Source organism: Drosophila suzukii, assembly GCF_043229965.1.
Source record: "Drosophila suzukii chromosome 2 unlocalized genomic scaffold, CBGP_Dsuzu_IsoJpt1.0 scf_2c, whole genome shotgun sequence".
NCBI lineage: Eukaryota > Metazoa > Arthropoda > Insecta > Diptera > Drosophilidae > Drosophila > Drosophila suzukii.
Genome location: NW_027255896.1, coordinates 39,929,302 through 39,948,804, shown reverse-complemented (window position 1 = coordinate 39,948,804; position 19,503 = coordinate 39,929,302). Strand labels below are relative to the sequence as shown.

The 19,503-nt window shown below is 44.5% G+C and overlaps 1 protein-coding gene across 1 annotated transcript; it reads left to right on the top strand.

The window, feature by feature from the left end:
- Window positions 1-14,049: 14,049 nt before the first annotated feature.
- LOC136116535 (uncharacterized) lies at window positions 14,050-19,414 on the top strand. The gene is made up of 2 exons (XM_070998693.1): window positions 14,050-15,071; window positions 15,460-19,414. Exons 1-2 carry the CDS (start codon window positions 14,050-14,052, stop codon window positions 19,412-19,414), a joined length of 4,977 nt encoding a protein of 1,658 aa, XP_070854794.1.
- The last annotated feature ends 89 nt before the right edge of the window (window positions 19,415-19,503 follow it).

The window sequence follows — 19,503 nt, the reverse complement described above, 5'->3', positions numbered from 1 at the left end:
TCTTTAAAAATAGGTCGAATTAATTCAAAAATTTCGTCCGAAGTTAAGACTGCACAAGCTTTTTGTGGTCTTAACGTGTCGTTGAGAATTCTTGATAGCTTTTCGGTGGCAAAATTTGGTTCTGCATAGGTTTTTCTTGATTTATTTTCAAACAAGGTCTCGTCTTTTGTTGTTGAATTGGGGTTGATTAAAATGATGATTTGGATGTTAAATTCATTTAGTGGAGTTTCTGAGTTCTTTATTTCGTATTTCCCTACATCCACACAATGGGTGTTAACTTCCAAATAAACTCGACTTAATGCGTCCTCTACTATATTTTCAGATCCTTTATTATATTCGACCTCGTAGTCATATTCATTAAGTTGAAACTTCCAGCTTACCAATTTTGAGTTTGGTTCTTTGTAGTTCATTAACCACATCAGTGGTTTGTGATCGGTCCGTATTTTAAATTTTTGTCCGAATAGATATGGTCTAAAATATTTAGTAGCCCAGATATTGGCCAACATTTCTTTTTCGACTGTCGAGTAATTTAACTCCGTGTCGGACAGGGTTCTGCTTGCGAATGAACGGGTATATCCGAGTTTTCGTTCCCCTGTGATAATACCGCACTGTCGTGAGTATGAAGGGTTTGGTAAAATCAGGGTTGTAGAATTGGATCATTACACAACAAGGTTTTACACAATTCTACGGCTTCCGTAAACTATGCTTCGATTTTTATCGGTGCTTTTCCATCTAATTTCTAGGTTAGAGGCTTAGTCAATTTCGCAAAATCTCTAATGAATTTCCTATAATACCCCAAAAGTCCGAGAAAGGATTTGATTTCCTTTCTGGATTTGGGAATAGGAAATGCCTTAACGGCTTATATCTTCTTTGGATTAGGTCGGACACGTTTAGGTCTGCTAATACGTTGTCCATTACTCTTTGAATTGTGGCTGGGGCGTTAGTCAAACCGAATGGCATTCGAATGAACTCAAAGTGGCCGCCTTCTGCTGAAAAGGCGGTTTTCTCAATATCTTTGGACTTCATTTGCACCTGGTGCTAACCACTTGCCAGATCTAGAGCTGTAAAATATCTTGCTCTTCCTAATCTATCTAGTATTTTGTTTATATTTGGCATTGGATATTTGTCTTTAATTGTCTTCTCATTAAGTTTCCTATAATCTACTACAAGTCTCCATTTCTTTTTGTTCGAAGCGTCCATCTTTTTTGAGACCAAAAAGACTGGTGCACTCCATGGGCTATGGCTGTGTTTGATAACTTTCTGTTCTAACATTTCGTTTATTTGTCTTCGCACTTCCTGTTATTCAATGTGGCTGTACCTAAAGGGTTTAGTATATATAGGATTTTCGTCCATTAGCTTTATTTTATGCAAGATTTGTAAAAGTAAGAGGGTCGCTTTGTTGATAAAAAAGATTGGGGAATTTCTTTGTTAGTTTTTTAAGTTGTGTCTTTTTTTCGTCGTTTAGATGGTCTGTCCTAAAGGGCTCGAAGCTATTTGACTTGTAACTTTTCCCTCTAGTTATATAATTAAGTTTCGGTATAGCTTCCAAATAATCAGATGGGGCGTATTTGTTCACCTTTATTCGAGAGTCTATAAATAGGTTTGGTTTTTCTTCAGAATAGTTAACGATTTCCATTAAACTATATCCGTCTTTTGCTTGATATATAAGCCCCCGTTTATGACTAAGTCCTTGTTTACGTCAATGTTGTCACACAAAAATGTTCCATCGGTGACAGTAACTGGTAATCGAGCGAGGGTTTTCGACTCCTCGTCGATTACGTGTACTCCAGTGGCCACATTCTGTTCTTGATATAATTTTAGGTTGCCAACTATTGCTTGAAGTTGTAGTTTTGGAATATAAACAACTGCGTTAATCTGTTGTAATCCATTTCTATAAGTATATTTCTATAAGAACATAACCATGTCGAATTTTCTTTTCTCATTCGAATTTTTAAGAAGTTTGACTTCTGTTTTCTTTTCAATATAATGGACTTTCAGTACCGTTTTAATTGGAAAAGGGGTATTGAGTTTTCTTTGATCATTTTGCGGAATTATTAAGGGGTCTATGAAAGACATAGTTGCCCCAGTGTCTATTAAGAATTTGAATGGTGTGTTATCTTTGAATGGAATTAGGACATTGTAAGAAAGTAAGCACCCATGGCTCACTTGGTTTAAGTATCCTGATTGGACTTTGGGGCTCTGTCCCAAAAATTTGAATCTTCGTCAATATTATGTACTTGATTATTCTCTTGTTCTTCCTGTTGTTTCTTTTCCTCAATGTTATGTAATCTAGCAGTAGATCTAGTGTTAGGGTTGCTTGATATACCGGATGATTCCTGCTTCGGTATAATTGCCGGAACTTCCCTATTTCTGCCGCCAGAATTACTGCGTTCCGTATTCCGTCTAGAATAGCGGTAGTTTCTGTTATTATATTTTGAGTATCGCCTTACTTCGTCTCTCCTACTATTTATATCGTTATATTGTAATCTATTGTTAAGCTAATCTAATTGTGAAGCTATCGACGGCCTCAAGAGTTAGATGGCGCTACGTCAAATATGTATCAAGCTCAAGCCACGTAGGAATTTCTAGGCTGAGCAAAAGCCATCATTGGTGAGTGGGGATCTTGAGCTTCGCCACTTGTTTTTGAATTTAAATGGAATAATTTTTCAACGGGCGTTAGACTCGGATTGTCTGTGTATATTGCCGTAAAAAGGTCCCGGAAAGTCGGCCAGCGAAGATAATCGCCAGAGAAAACCTCTGTGTCGATAGGAGGGAGCCGACAGCCATAAGACGTGGAATTTTGGGACGGAGTTACTGGAGCTCGAGGTATTTGGGAGGAGCCTTTTTGGATTTGTTCCATCAGCTGGGCGCCAAATATTTCATAAGTGGAGTACGTTTGGTAATACTTGGACTTTAGTGTGGATTTCGTGTCTGCGGCGCTCTCGCCTGCAGCCACAATGCAGTCGGAGCATATGTCGTATGCTGCCTTTACCGTTTGCCACAAGGAACTGAAGTGGTCGCGACGGATTTTACAGGCCGATAACGTTGGGTAGGAGCACCTGGAGCATTCACAGTGGCCTCAAAGTGGATCAGACAGTCATCTGTGGCCATAATACGGGTTAAAGCGGATTTTACATATGTTGCCATGACGTAAAATAATTTAGAATTTAGTTCAGAAGTAAGGAAACGGGCTAGAATCCAGTTGGAATTTAGGAGCCAATCAAGATTGTATATATATATACGGTAACACTGTCGGATAGCTAGAGTCAATAAATATTTATTTCATCGGATGGTCGAACTTATGTAAAAAATTACGGACTTTAATTTTGTTTGTTTGGAAGGAACATTTATTGTGAGCTCTTGACCCACTGTGCTCTGGCGAAATATCGGTATACGTATGTATGTAAATTAATCTGGTTGATGGGCGCGGCCTGAGGTGGTCCTCAATGGCCGCACTGTCAAGGGTGGACTTCTTCGATGAGCCCACACGTATGTGCGGGAGTAACAATACACGATATGTGTGTGGCCAAGGGTGGTCCTCTTCTTTATTGTCAAGGGTGGTCTTCTTCGATGAGCTCGCTTGTAGGCGCGGAGGAAGCGGTCGCTTCTTGGAGCGCCCGTTATAGCTGAGTGGCGGCCAGTTGCCTCCCGTAGGTGCGGGGGGATGCGTTGCACTCACGCGTGAATATGAGCCGTTGGAGGCTGCTGCTTGTAATGGCCTCCCGTGAACGCGGGAGGAATATAGTTGCTGCTGGTCGCACCTGCCGAAGCCCGCTCGGTAGTGCGGGGGAGGAGGGAGACTTGACCTGGTTCTCGTGTGTAGAGATCGGGGATCCCTCTCTGGAGTCAGAGCCGGATGGCTGCACCTTCACAATTGCTGATTAGGATGACTTACGTTGGGAGGTAACTGCCCCCTTCGCCTGCTGGCCTAGAGACTCAGTCAGTGCAAAATAATAAGAGATATTTAACGGCGGTTGCCGGAGTTTTGCAATGCTATTGAACTTGTGTTCTTTATTCTTATAGAGCTTGAAGCGAACTAAACTTAAAGTTGACAAAATTGAAACTCATAGCGGCCACGCAAATATGCTGTGTTTGCCGGCTATGCACGAGCATCCGGCCAAATGCCGCGTCAGCGGTTTTGGCCGCAGCTGGGCTTCGGACATTCGGTCATCGCCTCCGTCCGGTTAGCTACTTAGTTAACTACTCCCCCCTCAAGATTGAGGCCGCCCTCGGCCGACCCTATTTCAGCGATCACCCTTCTTAGTTTTACCGCAGATCTTCTGGCACCGGTGAGTCGCATGTAGGTTAGGCCGACACAAATCAATGCGCAACATATTACTCCTGTAATTAGCGCTACCATGTGTGTCTGATTGGTATTGATTTTATTTTCGTACTTCTGAATGTATTCCAGGTTACGTTCACTCAAGCGGTGAAGGTAGGGGAGGCTCAGAGTATTTTGACTGATGGTGATGTTCAGTGAGGGTGAGCTTGCCACCCCCGGAGTCCTCTTCTGGGCGGAGTTTTGGTTCAAAACCAGGGTTTCGTTTACTGTGACGCGCTCACTAAAGGTGACGAGATGGGTCCCGTGTATCCAGACGCTTGTTCCGTTGTCCACTCGTACCTGCGCTGATTGATCATTGATGATCATAATTCCCTCATCGACATAAGTGATCGGATGTAAATCGCTTGGTTGGGTCTCGCAGTGCGCAACTCCACCTGCATGGAGTTCTCGGGCGCATGTGGTCCTCGCTGATAGTCGGCAGAAAGTGACTCCTGGTGTTGTGGAGCAATTCTGGATCGCATACATTTCCCCATTACATTCTGCTATTATATTATCCACTAACCTTAGCATCACATTATTATGCGCTACCGGGAACATTGTAATCTTCTTACATGCTAGTTTAATTTTTGGGAACTTAATAAGGAAGTGCAATATGTTAGCGGACTGGAGAATTTTTACGGACGCTACGGACAAAATATCTTTTATAGGAGTGTCGGTGGGCTCCTCAATCCAAATACTTTCTAGGTCTGCGTGATCTAATATGTTTGGGCTGACTATGTTTACTTTAGCAAGCGAAATTGCCATCATTAAATTTTGAAGCTCCATTGTTAACATTCTGTTTCTGGAGAGCAAGGTTTCATATAGATGGCCAGTGTCCACTTGTGAACTCTTTGCCACTTTTAGGATTTGATTTACGGTTGACGTTAATTCATTAATTTGACTTTGTATTCTAGTATTTATTTCTATTTGTCTATTGTTTGAATTGATCAATTGTGTTTCTGTGAATTTAATTCTCTCTAAATCCCCGGCGTCCGGAGTTCCTGCTACGACTTTTAAAATTGATCCTAAAAAGTCTAAACTCCTTGCTACCCTGTGGTGCACGCCTAACGAGTCGAGCAGGTCGCGAAGGTGAGCTGTGTCCACGTCCAAAAGTTTTTTCATGTGGGACTGGGGAAACATATCGCTCATATTTTCTGTTTCTTCTACTACGCGCCTGTACTCTGAAAGGTTCGCTGAATGTCTAACGAATGCGAATTCCTCCCACACTAGTATTCGACCGTCAATAATGGGGATGTACTTGGCTTGTGAATAGTCGGTGATGTGCGCCGACGCCATGGTTAAGGAGAAGAGGATTGGAATGATTTTTGACCTGTGGAATGAATTCAGAGCTATATTTTTGTTCATGACAAGGTTGCCCACCACCAACGGTAATTAACTTAACCTTAAAAAAATATTTTATCAGCTATGCTTAAAGCTAGTAAAATTTGTGCCAAGTGGCAAAAAGGTAAAAACTTATTTTTTTATTTAATGTTGTCCTTGTGGACCACCCTCCCCTTGATGAGGACTGTGGTCCCCATGTCCGCTTCCACAATCTTCTCTTCACACAATGGTGAGAGTTTGTTGCCTAGCCGCCTGTTGGATTTTACAAGGACTTTTTCACCAACTTTGAACACCCTGTTCTGTCGGGCAGCATTTTCCCTGTTCCTGAGCTTGTCCTGGGCGATTTTTATCTTATCCTGAATTTCATACTGTGGTTGATCCGACTGTGTTTGAATTACGTCGGCTGGCCTCTTGTCGATGACCGAATGGATAGATTTATTGTATCTGGCTGTGGCCAGCAAGATTAGCTCGACGGTGTCACTGATGCCTTTATCAATTTTAAGGCATCTAGCAAGCTCTACTAGAGTGCTGTGGAAACGCTCCACTTGTCCGTTTGAGACACTGTGGAGGGGCGGTGCATTCGAGATGCTCACGCCGAAATGGTTTTCTAGCATGGACAAAATGGTGTGTGAATTCAACGATGGTTCGTTGTCACAATATATGACCTTGGCTTTCGGGAAAACATTCAAGAGTTGTAGCAGTGCTGGTTTGATGTCCTCTATGGTTCTAGAGGGGATTGGCTGGACCATCGCAAATTTTGAGAATTTGTCAATGGATGTAAGAAAATATTTTTTATCCGTTGAGAAGATGTCTATGTGTAATATTTCCCCAACCTGAGACGGGATTGGTGTTTCCCCAAGCTCCTGCTTTTTGGGATGCCTGTCATATTTAGCTTTAGCACATGTTTTGCAGTTAGCGACGATTTCGATAGCTAGCTTGGCCATTTTCGGGAAGTAGTACTCGGAGAGTACCTGCTTCACATTTTTTTGGGCCGACCTGTGAGCCCTGTTGTGTTCAGTGGACAGAATTTCTCGTCTCTCCGGGACTGCAAAAATGTCCGTTACACGATTTTTACAATACCAAAATTTTGTGGCTGGAAATTGGCGTACCAGTTGGTCCTGTATCATTGCGAGTGTGTGCAAATCGCAATGGATGGCGTTTACGCCCTTAGGAACAATTAAATCTGCGAGATCATTGAGTAATGACTCTTTGCAGGAGAAGCTGATCGCATGCCGTCTCTTGTTTCCAAAGAGGACAAAGCTGCGTTTTTGCGGAAAGCGAGCTTCCTCCAGAGTTATCTGGTTTTGGAAGCAATTCAAAGGCTTATCCGTTGCCTCAATTGTGTGGGTCAGTGACAGCTCACTGTGAATCGTGGCCGCACTTGAAAAAGCTTCTTCCTCTCCCAGAACGTTAAGTTGCTGTCTTGAGAGGGCATCCGCAACGAGGTTTTCCTTGCCGGGCTTGTAAAAAATTTTGGCGCCGGACTCGTCGATGCGAGCTTTCCACCGTTTGATCTTTGCATTCGGATTGGATTCCGATACCGCAAAGGTCAGTGGTTGATGGTCAGTAAAGATGTTGATATCTTTCACTGCATATAGATAGTGACGTAATTTGGCCAATGCCCAAACTATTGCTAGCAGCTCCCTTTCATTGGTGGCATAATTGACCTCTCTGTCCTTTAGGGTTCTCGAGATCATGGTAATGGGCCGTCCCTCTTGGGATAGGACTGCGCCAATGCCGTAAGCTGAGGCATCTGTCGTTAGATCAAATGCTTTTTTATAGTTGGGATACCTGAGGATGACCTCCTCGGAGGCTAGAATGTTACGCAGCTTGTGAAAAGCTAGCCGTTGCGGCTCGTTGAACTGCACCTGGATATTTTTCGACCTGTGTCTGCTGACACTACCGAATTCCCCTTTCAGGATGTCTGAAATGGGCCGAGCTATGGACGCAAAATCTTTAATAAAGCATCTATAGTAGCTGGCCAGGCCAAGGAATGATCTAACTTCGAACACGTTTTTGGGCTCAGGGAATTCTTGAATGGCCTTTGTTTTTTCTGGGTCAGTAGTAGCCCCGTTGCTGGTGACTATAAAACCCAAGAAGCTAACGCTTTTTTTGAAGAATTTAGATTTTTCAGTTGATACCCTCATATTAGCATCGTAAAGGCTTTTGAGAACCCAATCTACGTGCTGGATGTGAGATTTTTCGTCTTCTGAGAAGACGATAACGTCATCGACATAAACATAGCAAAATTTGCCTATCTGCTCTCGCAGTATGTCGTCTATAGTTCTTTGGAAAATGCTGGCAGCATTTTTTAGTCCAAATGGCATTCTGCGAAACTCGTACTTTCCTCCATTTACGGAAAAGGAAGTTTTTTCACGGTCGCGTTCTGCCAGCGTTATTTGGTGGTAGCCAGATTTTAAATCGAGCGTAGTGAAGTATTTCGCTCTGCCTAAATTCCCTAGTATCATAGAGATATTTGGCATGGGATAGCGATCAGGTATTGTCCTCTCGTTCAATTTGCGAAAGTCCAATACGAGTCGCATTTTACGAGCGCCCGTTTCGTCGGTGCCCTTTTTGTCTACAACCCATATCGGGTTATTGTAGGGGGATCTCGACTTCTGGATTATGCCATTTTTTAGCAGCTCTTGAATCTCGCCATTAACGAAATCGGCTGCGCCCATTGGGTATGGGTAGAGTTTGGCATAAATGGGCTCCTCATCAACAGTTCTGATGGTGGCTACCACCGATGTGTTGTAAGGTAAAGCCTCATTGGGGTCCGCAAAGGCTTTTTTCCTGTCGCGGAGCATTGTTAAAAATGTCTTTCTGACCAAAGGTGGCGCATCTGAGCAATCCACTTCGGTAAAATTTACATTAGGACACGAGTGAAAATCAATTTTCTCCTCTTTGTTGCCCCATTTGATGTGGCCAGAGGCCAGGCAAAGTGACGCTCCCGCCTGTTTAAGAAGGTCGAGGCCTACGATTGCATCAAAAGAAGATAAGTCGGGTAAGATGAAGAAGGTGGCCTTCAAATCAAAAAGTGACACGAAGCATTTCTTCGTGATTGTGGTGTTGCCGTGAATTGAGTGAATTTCGAAGGGGTTTTCTACCGGGACACATTTCAATCCTTCGAACGGTCGGATGAAATTTTTCGAGGCGCCCGTGTCAATAAGTAGCTTCATATTTATCCCCGCTACTCTTCGTCTGATGACAGGCAGCAGGGATTTTCCCCTAAAAAATGGACTACGTCTGAATCGTATTCGCAAATAGCATCATCGTTGATCTCTGCTATTGCGCTGGACGCAGCGTTGGCGTAAGATTTCCCTTCCTGATCTGAGCTTTGGGTGACGTGGTTTACCCTCTGCTGTTTTCTAGGGGCGCCTGTGCGCTCGGACGTTGCCGGTCTCCTATTCTGATAGGGTGGAGCTTGAGCAGGAATGCAAACCTTTAAGGAGGGGTCGACTTCCATCGGCTCCGGTCTACTCTGCAATTTGTTATTGCGCAGGTCAGAATGTACCTGCGCTTTTACTTGTTTGGTATAATAGGGATTTTTATTAATACCCAACTGGGGGTCTGTTTGGGAAAAATTTCTATCCTGCTGGCGCCTTTGCTCCTTTGGACTCGTCTTACGGTCCCTATCCTCTAGACTCTTTGCAAACGATGTTGCGAACGTGTACCTCTCGTGGTTTGATTCCACTTCTTGCGCTAATGCCAACGCAGTTGGCATGTCCTTCGGCTTTGCCGAGAAGAGGACATCAGATAGGCTGCGTCTAAGGCCCGAAATAAATACCCGGAGCGCATCGTCCCGGAATTTATCACACAAAATTCTTGCCGCCGCTGTCTCGTACGACATCGTGGCTTTATTTGTGAGTAAGGTGAGTTTTTTCTCAACCTCATCGTAATATTGCAGGAGTGTGCGGCTTCCCTGTCTGAGGGTGCCCATCTCCTGTTCAATGACGTGGATCTGCCGTTTGTCACTGTAAGTGAAATCCAGACGGTCTATGATCGCGTCAAAATTTAAAATTGTGCCAAAGGAGGACAACACTGCATCAGCAGTGCCTCTTATTTTACTTCTTATTATAATCACTGCCTGATAATGGCGTGAACTACCATTGTACCGTCTAAATATGTGGTAGGCAGCGGTGGCGGCTTGCCTCCATGAAACATATGATTCCTGTGCCCCCGCAAATTCGGGTAGGCACTTGACAGCGTCCAGAGGCTCGCTGCATTGAACTGTGTCTATAATTTCTATGGCTGCATAAACCTTAATTTCTGGCGTTGGGGCCGAACTTCGGGACGTCGTGGGCGCAGCGCGCAATTCTGCCACTTGGCTGGTCAATGCATCGATTATTTGTCTGAACTCCCGTTCTTTTTGTAAATTTGCGGCGGCCTGCCCGGCCAGGGCGTTGTCAATAGCCGCCTGCACTACTCCTCTAAGTTGTTCAGGATCCATTAGGTCTACCCTTTCGCCCGCTGGGGGGTTTCTACGCGTGTTTTTCGGAGTGGAAGCTCGAAGGAGTTCTTCACTATCTGACCCTGAATCGCTAGCGTACTGCTTGACGCTTCTATACTTAGAAAATGGCGAGCTCATATACGCACACAAAAGGATTAGAAAACGGGGACACAGAGCCGCCAAAATGAGAGCTCGTATTTCTTCACTATATAATTCACCTAGTTAATTTTAAGGGTAGTAGTAGTACCTGTGCCCTTGCATAAAAATTATTGTAGTGGTAAATATTTTAAAATTATAATACTGTAAATTATAAGAGATAAAGGGTATATGAGACTGACACACAGCCTCGACTCATAGTCAAAATATTTCAAATCAGAAAAATTAATGAATTTAACGTAATATATTTATATATTTTATTTTCGTTAATCAAACCCCGAATTTTATCGGGCTAGGAGCCGTTTTACTCTCGTAGTATTCTTTATTAACTAGTTCTACTTTGCAGACTGGTTAGAAAATATTTAAATGAGGGGTGCACTTACATTTTATTTACTGTGGTTTCTTCCTCAAAGATAAAAATTTTTTTCCAAGAATGTAAAAATTTCTAAGCGAAACCGTTGGGTTTTTATTGTTGAGCGCCAATTAATCTGGTTGATGGGCGCGGCCTGAGGTGGTCCTCAATGGCCGCACTGTCAAGGGTGGACTTCTTCGATGAGCCCACACGTATGTGCGGGAGTAACAATACACGATATGTGTGTGGCCAAGGGTGGTCCTCTTCTTTATTGTCAAGGGTGGTCTTCTTCGATGAGCTCGCTTGTAGGCGCGGAGGAAGCGGTCGCTTCTTGGAGCGCCCGTTATAGCTGAGTGGCGGCCAGTTGCCTCCCGTAGGTGCGGGGGGATGCGTTGCACTCACGCGTGAATATGAGCCGTTGGAGGCTGCTGCTTGTAATGGCCTCCCGTGAACGCGGGAGGAATATAGTTGCTGCTGGTCGCACCTGCCGAAGCCCGCTCGGTAGTGCGGGGGAGGAGGGAGACTTGACCTGGTTCTCGTGTGTAGAGATCGGGGATCCCTCTCTGGAGTCAGAGCCGGATGGCTGCACCTTCACAATTGCTGATTAGGATGACTTACGTTGGGAGGTAACTGCCCCCTTCGCCTGCTGGCCTAGAGACTCAGTCAGTGCAAAATAATAAGAGATATTTAACGGCGGTTGCCGGAGTTTTGCAATGCTATTGAACTTGTGTTCTTTATTCTTATAGAGCTTGAAGCGAACTAAACTTAAAGTTGACAAAATTGAAACTCATAGCGGCCACGCAAATATGCTGTGTTTGCCGGCTATGCACGAGCATCCGGCCAAATGCCGCGTCAGCGGTTTTGGCCGCAGCTGGGCTTCGGACATTCGGTCATCGCCTCCGTCCGGTTAGCTACTTAGTTAACTTGTACACTGTACATATACACATATGTGGGGTGCGAATAGCGAAATAACCTTGCGGGAATTGTAAAGACTTCGCTTATGTATGTTTGTCGGTGCGTTTGTTTGTCACCTGCACAACTAAATTGCAAACGATTTGCTGGAGAAATTTGTGGATGTTGTAACTTTCTTTTTAATTTTAGAAATAATTTAGCCGTATTTGTAGGTCGAGAAAAGTAGTTGGAGTGAACTGTATTAGAAAGAGTAGTTAGAGTGGACTGTATTGGAATATTTATGTAAATATACACACGCAGCTGGAACACAGTAAAAAATAAAGAGTGCAAATCTTAAGAAAAAATTTTATGATCGTTAATTTGTTACTGTGGCCGAGTTATATTTTACGCACAATTGGAATTGAAAATATATTTGAGAAATATTTTAGTTGAATAGTAGCACTGAAATATCTACTGGACTTGTTTCAAGTGTACAATTGTGGGCAAAGGAAACTGGAACATTGTCGGGCACAAGTAATGGAATTGAAATACATATATTAAATGCCGTTGCGTCGGATTAATTCCTTTTGGATTTAGACAATATATCATACAGAAATTTAGTCGAAATAGGGTTCGAAAAACTGGCTGCATGACCGGCAATTATAGTAAGTGGAACTTATCTAGAGCGGTTCAAGCCTGCTGGGACAAAATCAAAGAAAACTCCAGGAGAGGAAAATCCAAAGATGTTGAAATCCGGCTTCGACTGGACCGAAATGTTGGGGCGGGGTGGCTTGATCGTTGAAAATAGATGAAGCCCCAAGATCGAATGGTACCCAAAAAAATCCGGGAGTACTTTTTACGCGACGTGCGTAGATGTTTATTGGATCACTTGGAAAAGAGCACTACTTAAGCCTAACTTACCTTAAGCGCTCCAGAGTAGAGCGGAGACTTAGGGGAGAGATGGAGAGGGAGAGCGGACGGCAGTGCGACCGCGCGAGATGTAGACATCTGGATAAAACTGCTGCTCGACACTGCCTCCTGAAATTAAACGCCCTTTTGACGTAAACACAGTGTAAGGGTCGAATTTCACTTATAAAAGAGAACTTCTCTAATAGATTCAAGATGTCGGATTTTCTTGTATTTTGTTTATTCTAAATGCTCTTATTTAATTTACCATCATAACCGTAGTTGTAGATATGTAAAATTACTGCACCTTTATTTTTAATTTATTTATTTGTTTTGGTTTTCATCACAAAATAATTGTAGAGATTATTTACCATTCACTTGCTGTTTATACCCGTTACTCGTAGAGTAAAAGGGTGTACTAGATTCGACGGAAAGTATGTAACAGGCAGAAGGAAGCGTTTCCGACCCCATAAAGTATATATATTCTTGATCAGGATCACTAGCCGAGTCGATCTAGCCATGTCCGTCTGTCCGTCTGTCTGTCCGGATGAACGCTGAGATCTCGGAAACTATGGGAGCTAGGCTATTGATATTTGGCGTGCAGATTCCTGAGCTTCTTACGCAGCGTAAGTTTGTTTCAGTAGAGTGCCACGCCCACCCTAACGCCCATAAGCCGCCCACAAACTTCAAAAAATCGTAAATATGAACGTGGATATCTCGGAAACTATCAAAGATAGAGAATTGGGATTTCAGATTTAGATTCCGTAGCATTAGCCACGCCCACTCTGACGCCCACAAACCGCGAAAACCTGTGACGCCCACATACAAAATTTAAACTGAAATGTATTGGTCTCGTCAATACCTATCGATTGGTCCAAAAAAAAATTGCCACGCCCACTCTAACGCCCATAACGCTTAAATCTGTATACCGCCGGTAGGTGGCGCATTTTAATCTCGCTTTGCTACTTGCATATCTCTATTTAGCTGAGTAACGGGTATGTGATAGTCGAGGTACTCGACTATAGCGTTCTTCCTTGTTTTTTTATACCCGTTACTCGTAGAGTAGTAGAGAGTAGAGAGATAAAAAATTTTAACTGAAATGTATTGGTCTCGTCAATCCCTATCGATTGATCCAAAAAAAAATTTACCACGCCCACTCTAACGCCCATAACGCTTCAATCTGTCTACCGCCGGTAGGTGGCGCATTTTAAAATCGCTTTGCTGCTTGCATATCTCCATTTCCCTTTGGTCACTTTAGCTGAGTAACGGGTATCTGATAGTCGAGGTACTCGACTATAGCGTTCTTCCTTGTTTTTTTTGCTATCCATATTATCTTTTTTACCTCCCCACATTGTGTTGATGAACGCATTGCAGCCGTTACTTAGTTTTGAATCTTATTCTCTTTGGTATATGAAATACTAACTTTTGCCCTTTTTATGTATTTTGGTGCTGCGTCACACTTTAGAGATTTTTTAGGACTTAGTGTTAAGACTACAACGGAAAGCATCGGACACACAAGAAAATGTGACAAGTTTAATAATTGAAATACAGTCCACTCAAATCGGGAAATAAAACGTTTTTATTCTACACCATATCTTTGGTCCTTCTAGCCAAATTTAGTTACTGATTAACATGGATCAGTTTAAACTTTTGAAGGCAGCTAGAAGCCGTGCGAAGGCAAGCATTACGCGTTTGCTAACGGCGTCTCAAGATCCACGTGCGGGATCAAAATGGGAGCTTGATGAAATACAAGTTTCATTGGAAAGGCTCAACATCGTCTGGAAAGAATTCGAGTCCATCAGCGACCAACTGGTCCTTTTTGACGAAGAGGAAGGGTACGTCGATCCAGCCATCGACAACGAAAGGCACGAGGACAAGTACTTACAAGCAAGCACATTATTTCGCAACCTCATACGCACCTGTGAAGAATCTCAAGAGAATGAAAGAGAAGGCAATAACTTCAGACAATCTGGCAACCCTGATGAGGCCGCATCAATGGCATCAGGAGTGGGAAACGAAAACCTAGTTCGTTTTCTGGAACAACAACAACAGCTCAACGAGCGTTTGGCTGAGCAACAAGCAACGCTTTTAAGGGCAAACTCGGCAGCAAATGTAATGCATAATGAACTTCCAAAAATCCATATCAAGCTGTTCACTGGCGACTACAAGGAGTGGCCAGCCTTTAAAAACATCTTCGAGAGTACGATCCATAGCAAGCAGCATTTGACAGCAATACAAAAGTTGCACTACTTGAAAACGTACATCACTGGCGAAGCAGCTGACTTGATTCGACATATGCCAATAACGGATGCAGCTTACGAGGCTGCTTGGACTTGCCTAATTGATCGGTACAATAGACCACGCCACATTGTTAACACTCTGCTGGAGACATTTGTTAACTTACCTTCGACCGCCAGAGCAGATGTAACGGTTCTGCGCAAGGTGACGGACGGAGCCACCGAAATTGTACGCGGCCTGGATGCAGCAGGGCAAACTAATAGGGACTGCTGGATTATACACTTCATTCTGGCCAAGATCGACGCGGAAACCCGTCGCAAATGGATCGAAGGAAGCCGGGAACTGGAATCTCCGTCTGTGGATGATCTACTCAAGTTTTTAGACCGACGTTGCGAGGAATTTGAGCTCAGAAAAAAGTGAGTCAGACATAGACTCTAAGGTTGGCCCACAACATGGTAAGGCAAAGCGATCGTCACACGCTTTAGTATCGATGGAAGCAAACACTTGTGTGAAGTGTAACTCGAAGGAGCACAAGATCTACGCCTGCTCAAAGTTTGGTGAATTGTCAATCGAGCAGAGACGCACATTTGTTAAAGCTAAATCCCTGTGTTTTAACTGCCTTAAGCCTGGGCATGTGTCACGAAAGTGTGAATCCAAATTCACATGCAAGTTTTGCCACAATCGTCACCACTCTCTGCTACATGCAGACATCCTTGGTTCGCAAGCCGCTGTCGCTTCGACACACTCACGAGATGATGAAAGGCACATCCCAAGCGCTCCCGAAGATGCTACGGTCACCATCAGCCATATCGCACAGGCACAAGTGGCTCCCACAGCTGAATCCTTCTGCAACGGATCAACAACCGCAACACAGCCACAAGGGCTACGAAAAAGTGCATTGCCAACAGCTCTAGTGTTTGTAAGAAACGCAACAGGATCGCACACTACCTGTCGGGTGCTTTTGGACAGTGGCTCGGAACTGTCGTACATCTCCGAGCGGTGCGTACAGGCGCTCGGACTGGCACGCTCACCGTCACGAATTTTGGTGACCGGAATCTCGTCAATCAAGGCTGAGACAACTAGAGGCTGCAGCACACTGGACTTGCAGTCAAGGATCTCAGATCACACAATGAAGGTGCGTGTTCACGTAGTCAGCAAAATTACCTCCACGTTGGCAAGACACGATATCGCCGCCTCAGCACTCAAGGCATTCGCTGGCTTTGAGCTTGCGGATTCTGACTACCAGTCGTTGGCGCCAGTTGATATACTCCTGGGCAGCGACTACGTTTGGACCGTGTTCAGCGGTCAAAAGATGTTCGACAACCAGGGCAACATCATCGCCATTTCGACCATATTTGGATGGGTCATAACATCTATCGTTACTACCGGATGTTCATCTACAACAACAATGCACACGGCTATTGACATTGACGCATCGCTACGGCGATTTTGGGAGCTGGAGGATGTCAACCAGGAATTCCATGGGAAACCGGAGGACGATGAAGTTGAGCAGCACTTTGTGACGACGCACACTCGGGACTCTAAGGGGCGTTACATCGTCGAACTTCCGTTCAAAACCTCCATGGAACAGTTTTCGGATACTTTACAGGAAGCGCTAACAAGATTCAGGGGTGTAGAGCGCCGCCTAAAGAAAGACCCCAATCTGCATTCACAGTACGTACAATTTATGCGTGAGTATCTTGAGTTGGGCCACATGCGAGAACTATCGCCAGAAGACATTGACAAAAAGCCGAGCTTTTACTTGCCACATCATCCTGTAATTACCCAAAAATTACGCGTCGTATTTGACGGCTCATTCAAGGACACGAATGGACGGTCCTTAAACGAAGCTCTGCACATTGGACCCAGCATTCTACGAAACCTTTTCTCGATTTGCATGCGTTTCAGAATGTTCAAGTTCGTCTTCTCAGCAGATATTGTCAAAATGTATCGACAAATCTGGGTGGCTGCCAACCATTGTGGCTATCAGCGAATTGTTTGGAGAGAAGATGAAACGACTCCTATTAAACACTATAAACTGTCCACGGTAACATACGGCACATCCTGCGCACCATTTTTAGCAGTGAGGGTCCTGGATCAGTTAGCCCACGACCATCAACACGACTTTCCTGCAGCTGCAAGGATCTTGAAGGAGCAGTTTTATGTGGACGACGTACTGACCGGAGCACATACCGAGGAGGAGCTCATTCGCAATCAAAATGAGTTGATCCAGTTGATGAAATGTGCAGGCATGGAACTTGGTAAATGGGTTTCCAATTCATCGCGTGTCGCTGACAGATCTCTCGCTACAACCGAAGTACAAGGCAAAGGATCCAATTCTACAGCAAAAGTTCTTGGCATTCATTGGGATCCAGAAGAGGATATGTTATCCTACAAAGTTTGCCTCACAACAAATCCGCACAACACCAAACGCCAAGTGCTGTCAGATGTGGCACGCATTTTTGACCCGCTGGGTATTCTGTCGCCAGTGGTAGTGCAGTTTAAAATTCTGTTCCAAGAATTGTGGCTACTCGATCTCGGCTGGGACACGGAGCTTCCTCCAAAAATTGCGGACTGGTGGAATAAATGCCGTAACGACCTACACATCCTTCGCGACCTACGCCTGCCACGGTTTGTTCAAAACAATGAAGATCACATCGAACTGCATGGATTTTCAGATGCATCCATCAAGGCATATTCCGCAGTCATCTATAGCAGAGTGGTGCGAGCAGATGGCACCGTATCTGTTTCACTCATAGCAGGAAAAACCAGAGTTGCTCCGCTGAAGCAGCAGTCTCTACCGCGTCTTGAGCTGTGTGGCGCTTTGCTACTGAGCCGACTGTTCTTATCAGTCAAGGCTGCGCTACAACACAAGGACATTGAAGTGCATGCATGGTGCGACTCAACCATAGTCTTGGCCTGGCTTTCACATCCACCATCTAAGCTTAAAACATTTGTAGCCAACAGAACCTCAGAAATTCTCGAAGCCTTACCGCGCAACGCATGGCATCATGTAAACACAAAGGAGAATCCGGCGGACTGCGCCACACGAGGAATGCTTGCTTCGGACCTTATCCATTTCGACCTATGGTGGATGGGACCTTCATGGCTGCAAGATCCAGAAATGCTTGCGGTAAAGTTGACCTCTAAAAAGTTCTGTTCTTCCCTTTTAGAAAACCATGGAAAAGAGGAAGTGAAGACCACCGCATTAACCGCACAGGAAACCTGCTCATTGTCTCCAATCGAAGCTTTGACTCAACGCGTCTCGTCCTGGACAAAGCTGGTACGCGTTGTTGCTTACGCCTTACGCTTCATCCAAAAGACCAAGGCCATTAACTCTGCAACGCTGGCAAATGGAAAGATGCTCACCTTTGAGGAGATTCAGGCTGCTCGCATTCTTTGCCTGCAAGAGGCTCAGAAATGTTTCATGGAAGACCGCAAACTACTGACGGAAAACAAGCCACTTCACAGCCGCTCCCAGTTGGTGAAGCTCTCGCCGATTATCTGCAAGGATGGCCTTCTTCGAGTTGGTGGACGACTGGACAACTCACAGTTATCAGCTGATGTAAAACACCCTATACTGCTTCCCAAGTCGAACCGCATCACAAGAATGATTTTGGAACACGAGCATACGACAAATCTTCATCCAGGAGTTTCTGCACTTTTTGTAATTGTTCGTCAAAAGTACTGGATCTTTGGTGCGCGCAACCTGATAAGAAATCTGGTTCACAACTGCATCAAATGTTTTCGCCAACGTAAACTCACGGAGCACCAATTCATGGCCGATCTACCAGGCATCCGTATAACAGAAGCTTTACCCTTCCAGCACTCAGGCTGTGACTACGCTGGTCCATTTATACTGAAGGAAAGGAGAGGGCGCAATCCCCGAAAAACTAAGGGCTACATATGCCTCTTTGTTTGCCTTGTGACATCCGCCATACATTTGGAACTGGCAACCGATCTCAGCACAGACACATTCCTGGCATGTCTTAGGCGTTTCATGTCCCTTCGAGGAAAATGCTCACAAATCTTCAGCGACAACGGGACGAATTTTGTTGGTGCCAAACGGGCATTAGATGAGATGCAGCAACTTCTATCTTCGCAGGAGCATCAACGCAATCTAACACAATCGCTGGCCAATGATGGAATCAAATGGAGTTTTATACCTCCCCATTCGCCACATTGGGGAGGGAAGTGGGAGTCATCAGTACGTTCCGTCAAACTACATCTGCGTCGAGTTGTAGGAAAAACTGTTCTAACCTGTGAACAAATGCAAACTCTGATTGCTCAGATCAGTGCAGTAGTAAACTCGCGACCGCTATGCTACACACCTGACACTGACCTCACCTACTTGTCTCCGGCCCACTTTTTAATTGGGCGCCCATTCACAAATGTTCCAGAGGGAGATCTGACTCATTTGCCGATCAATCTTCTGGACTATTGGCAGCACTTGCAATCGATGTATCAAGGGTTTTGGAAACGCTGGCACCAAGAGTATTTAACATCCCTGCAGCAACGTCAAAAGTGGAGCAACAAGGAACGCAACATCGCAGTAGACAATGTAGTCCTCGTCAAGGACTCAAATCTCCCTCCAGCAGCTTGGATACTAGCCCGTGTAGTGGAAGCTCATCCTGGACCAGATGGACTTGTACGCGCTGTAAAACTTAGGACGTCTACTGGAGAGATGACCCGGCCTATCACCAAGTTAGCTGTACTGCCTAATTCTGAAACATTGTTTCAGGGCGGCCCGGGATGTTGATGAACGCATTGCAGCCGTTACTTAGTTTTGAATCTTATTCTCTTTGGTATATGAAATACTAACTTTTGCCCTTTTTATGTATTTTGGTG

Excerpts from the sequence above, each read along its gene's own strand:
- LOC136116535 (XM_070998693.1), top strand. The coding sequence starts at position 14,050 with ATGGATCAGTTTAAACTTTTGAAGGCAGCTAGAAGCCGTGCGAAGGCA. Across the intron at positions 15,072-15,459 it reads GAATTTGAGCTCAGAAAAAA|CCATATCGCACAGGCACAAG; the intron begins GTGAGTCAGACA and ends GGTCACCATCAG.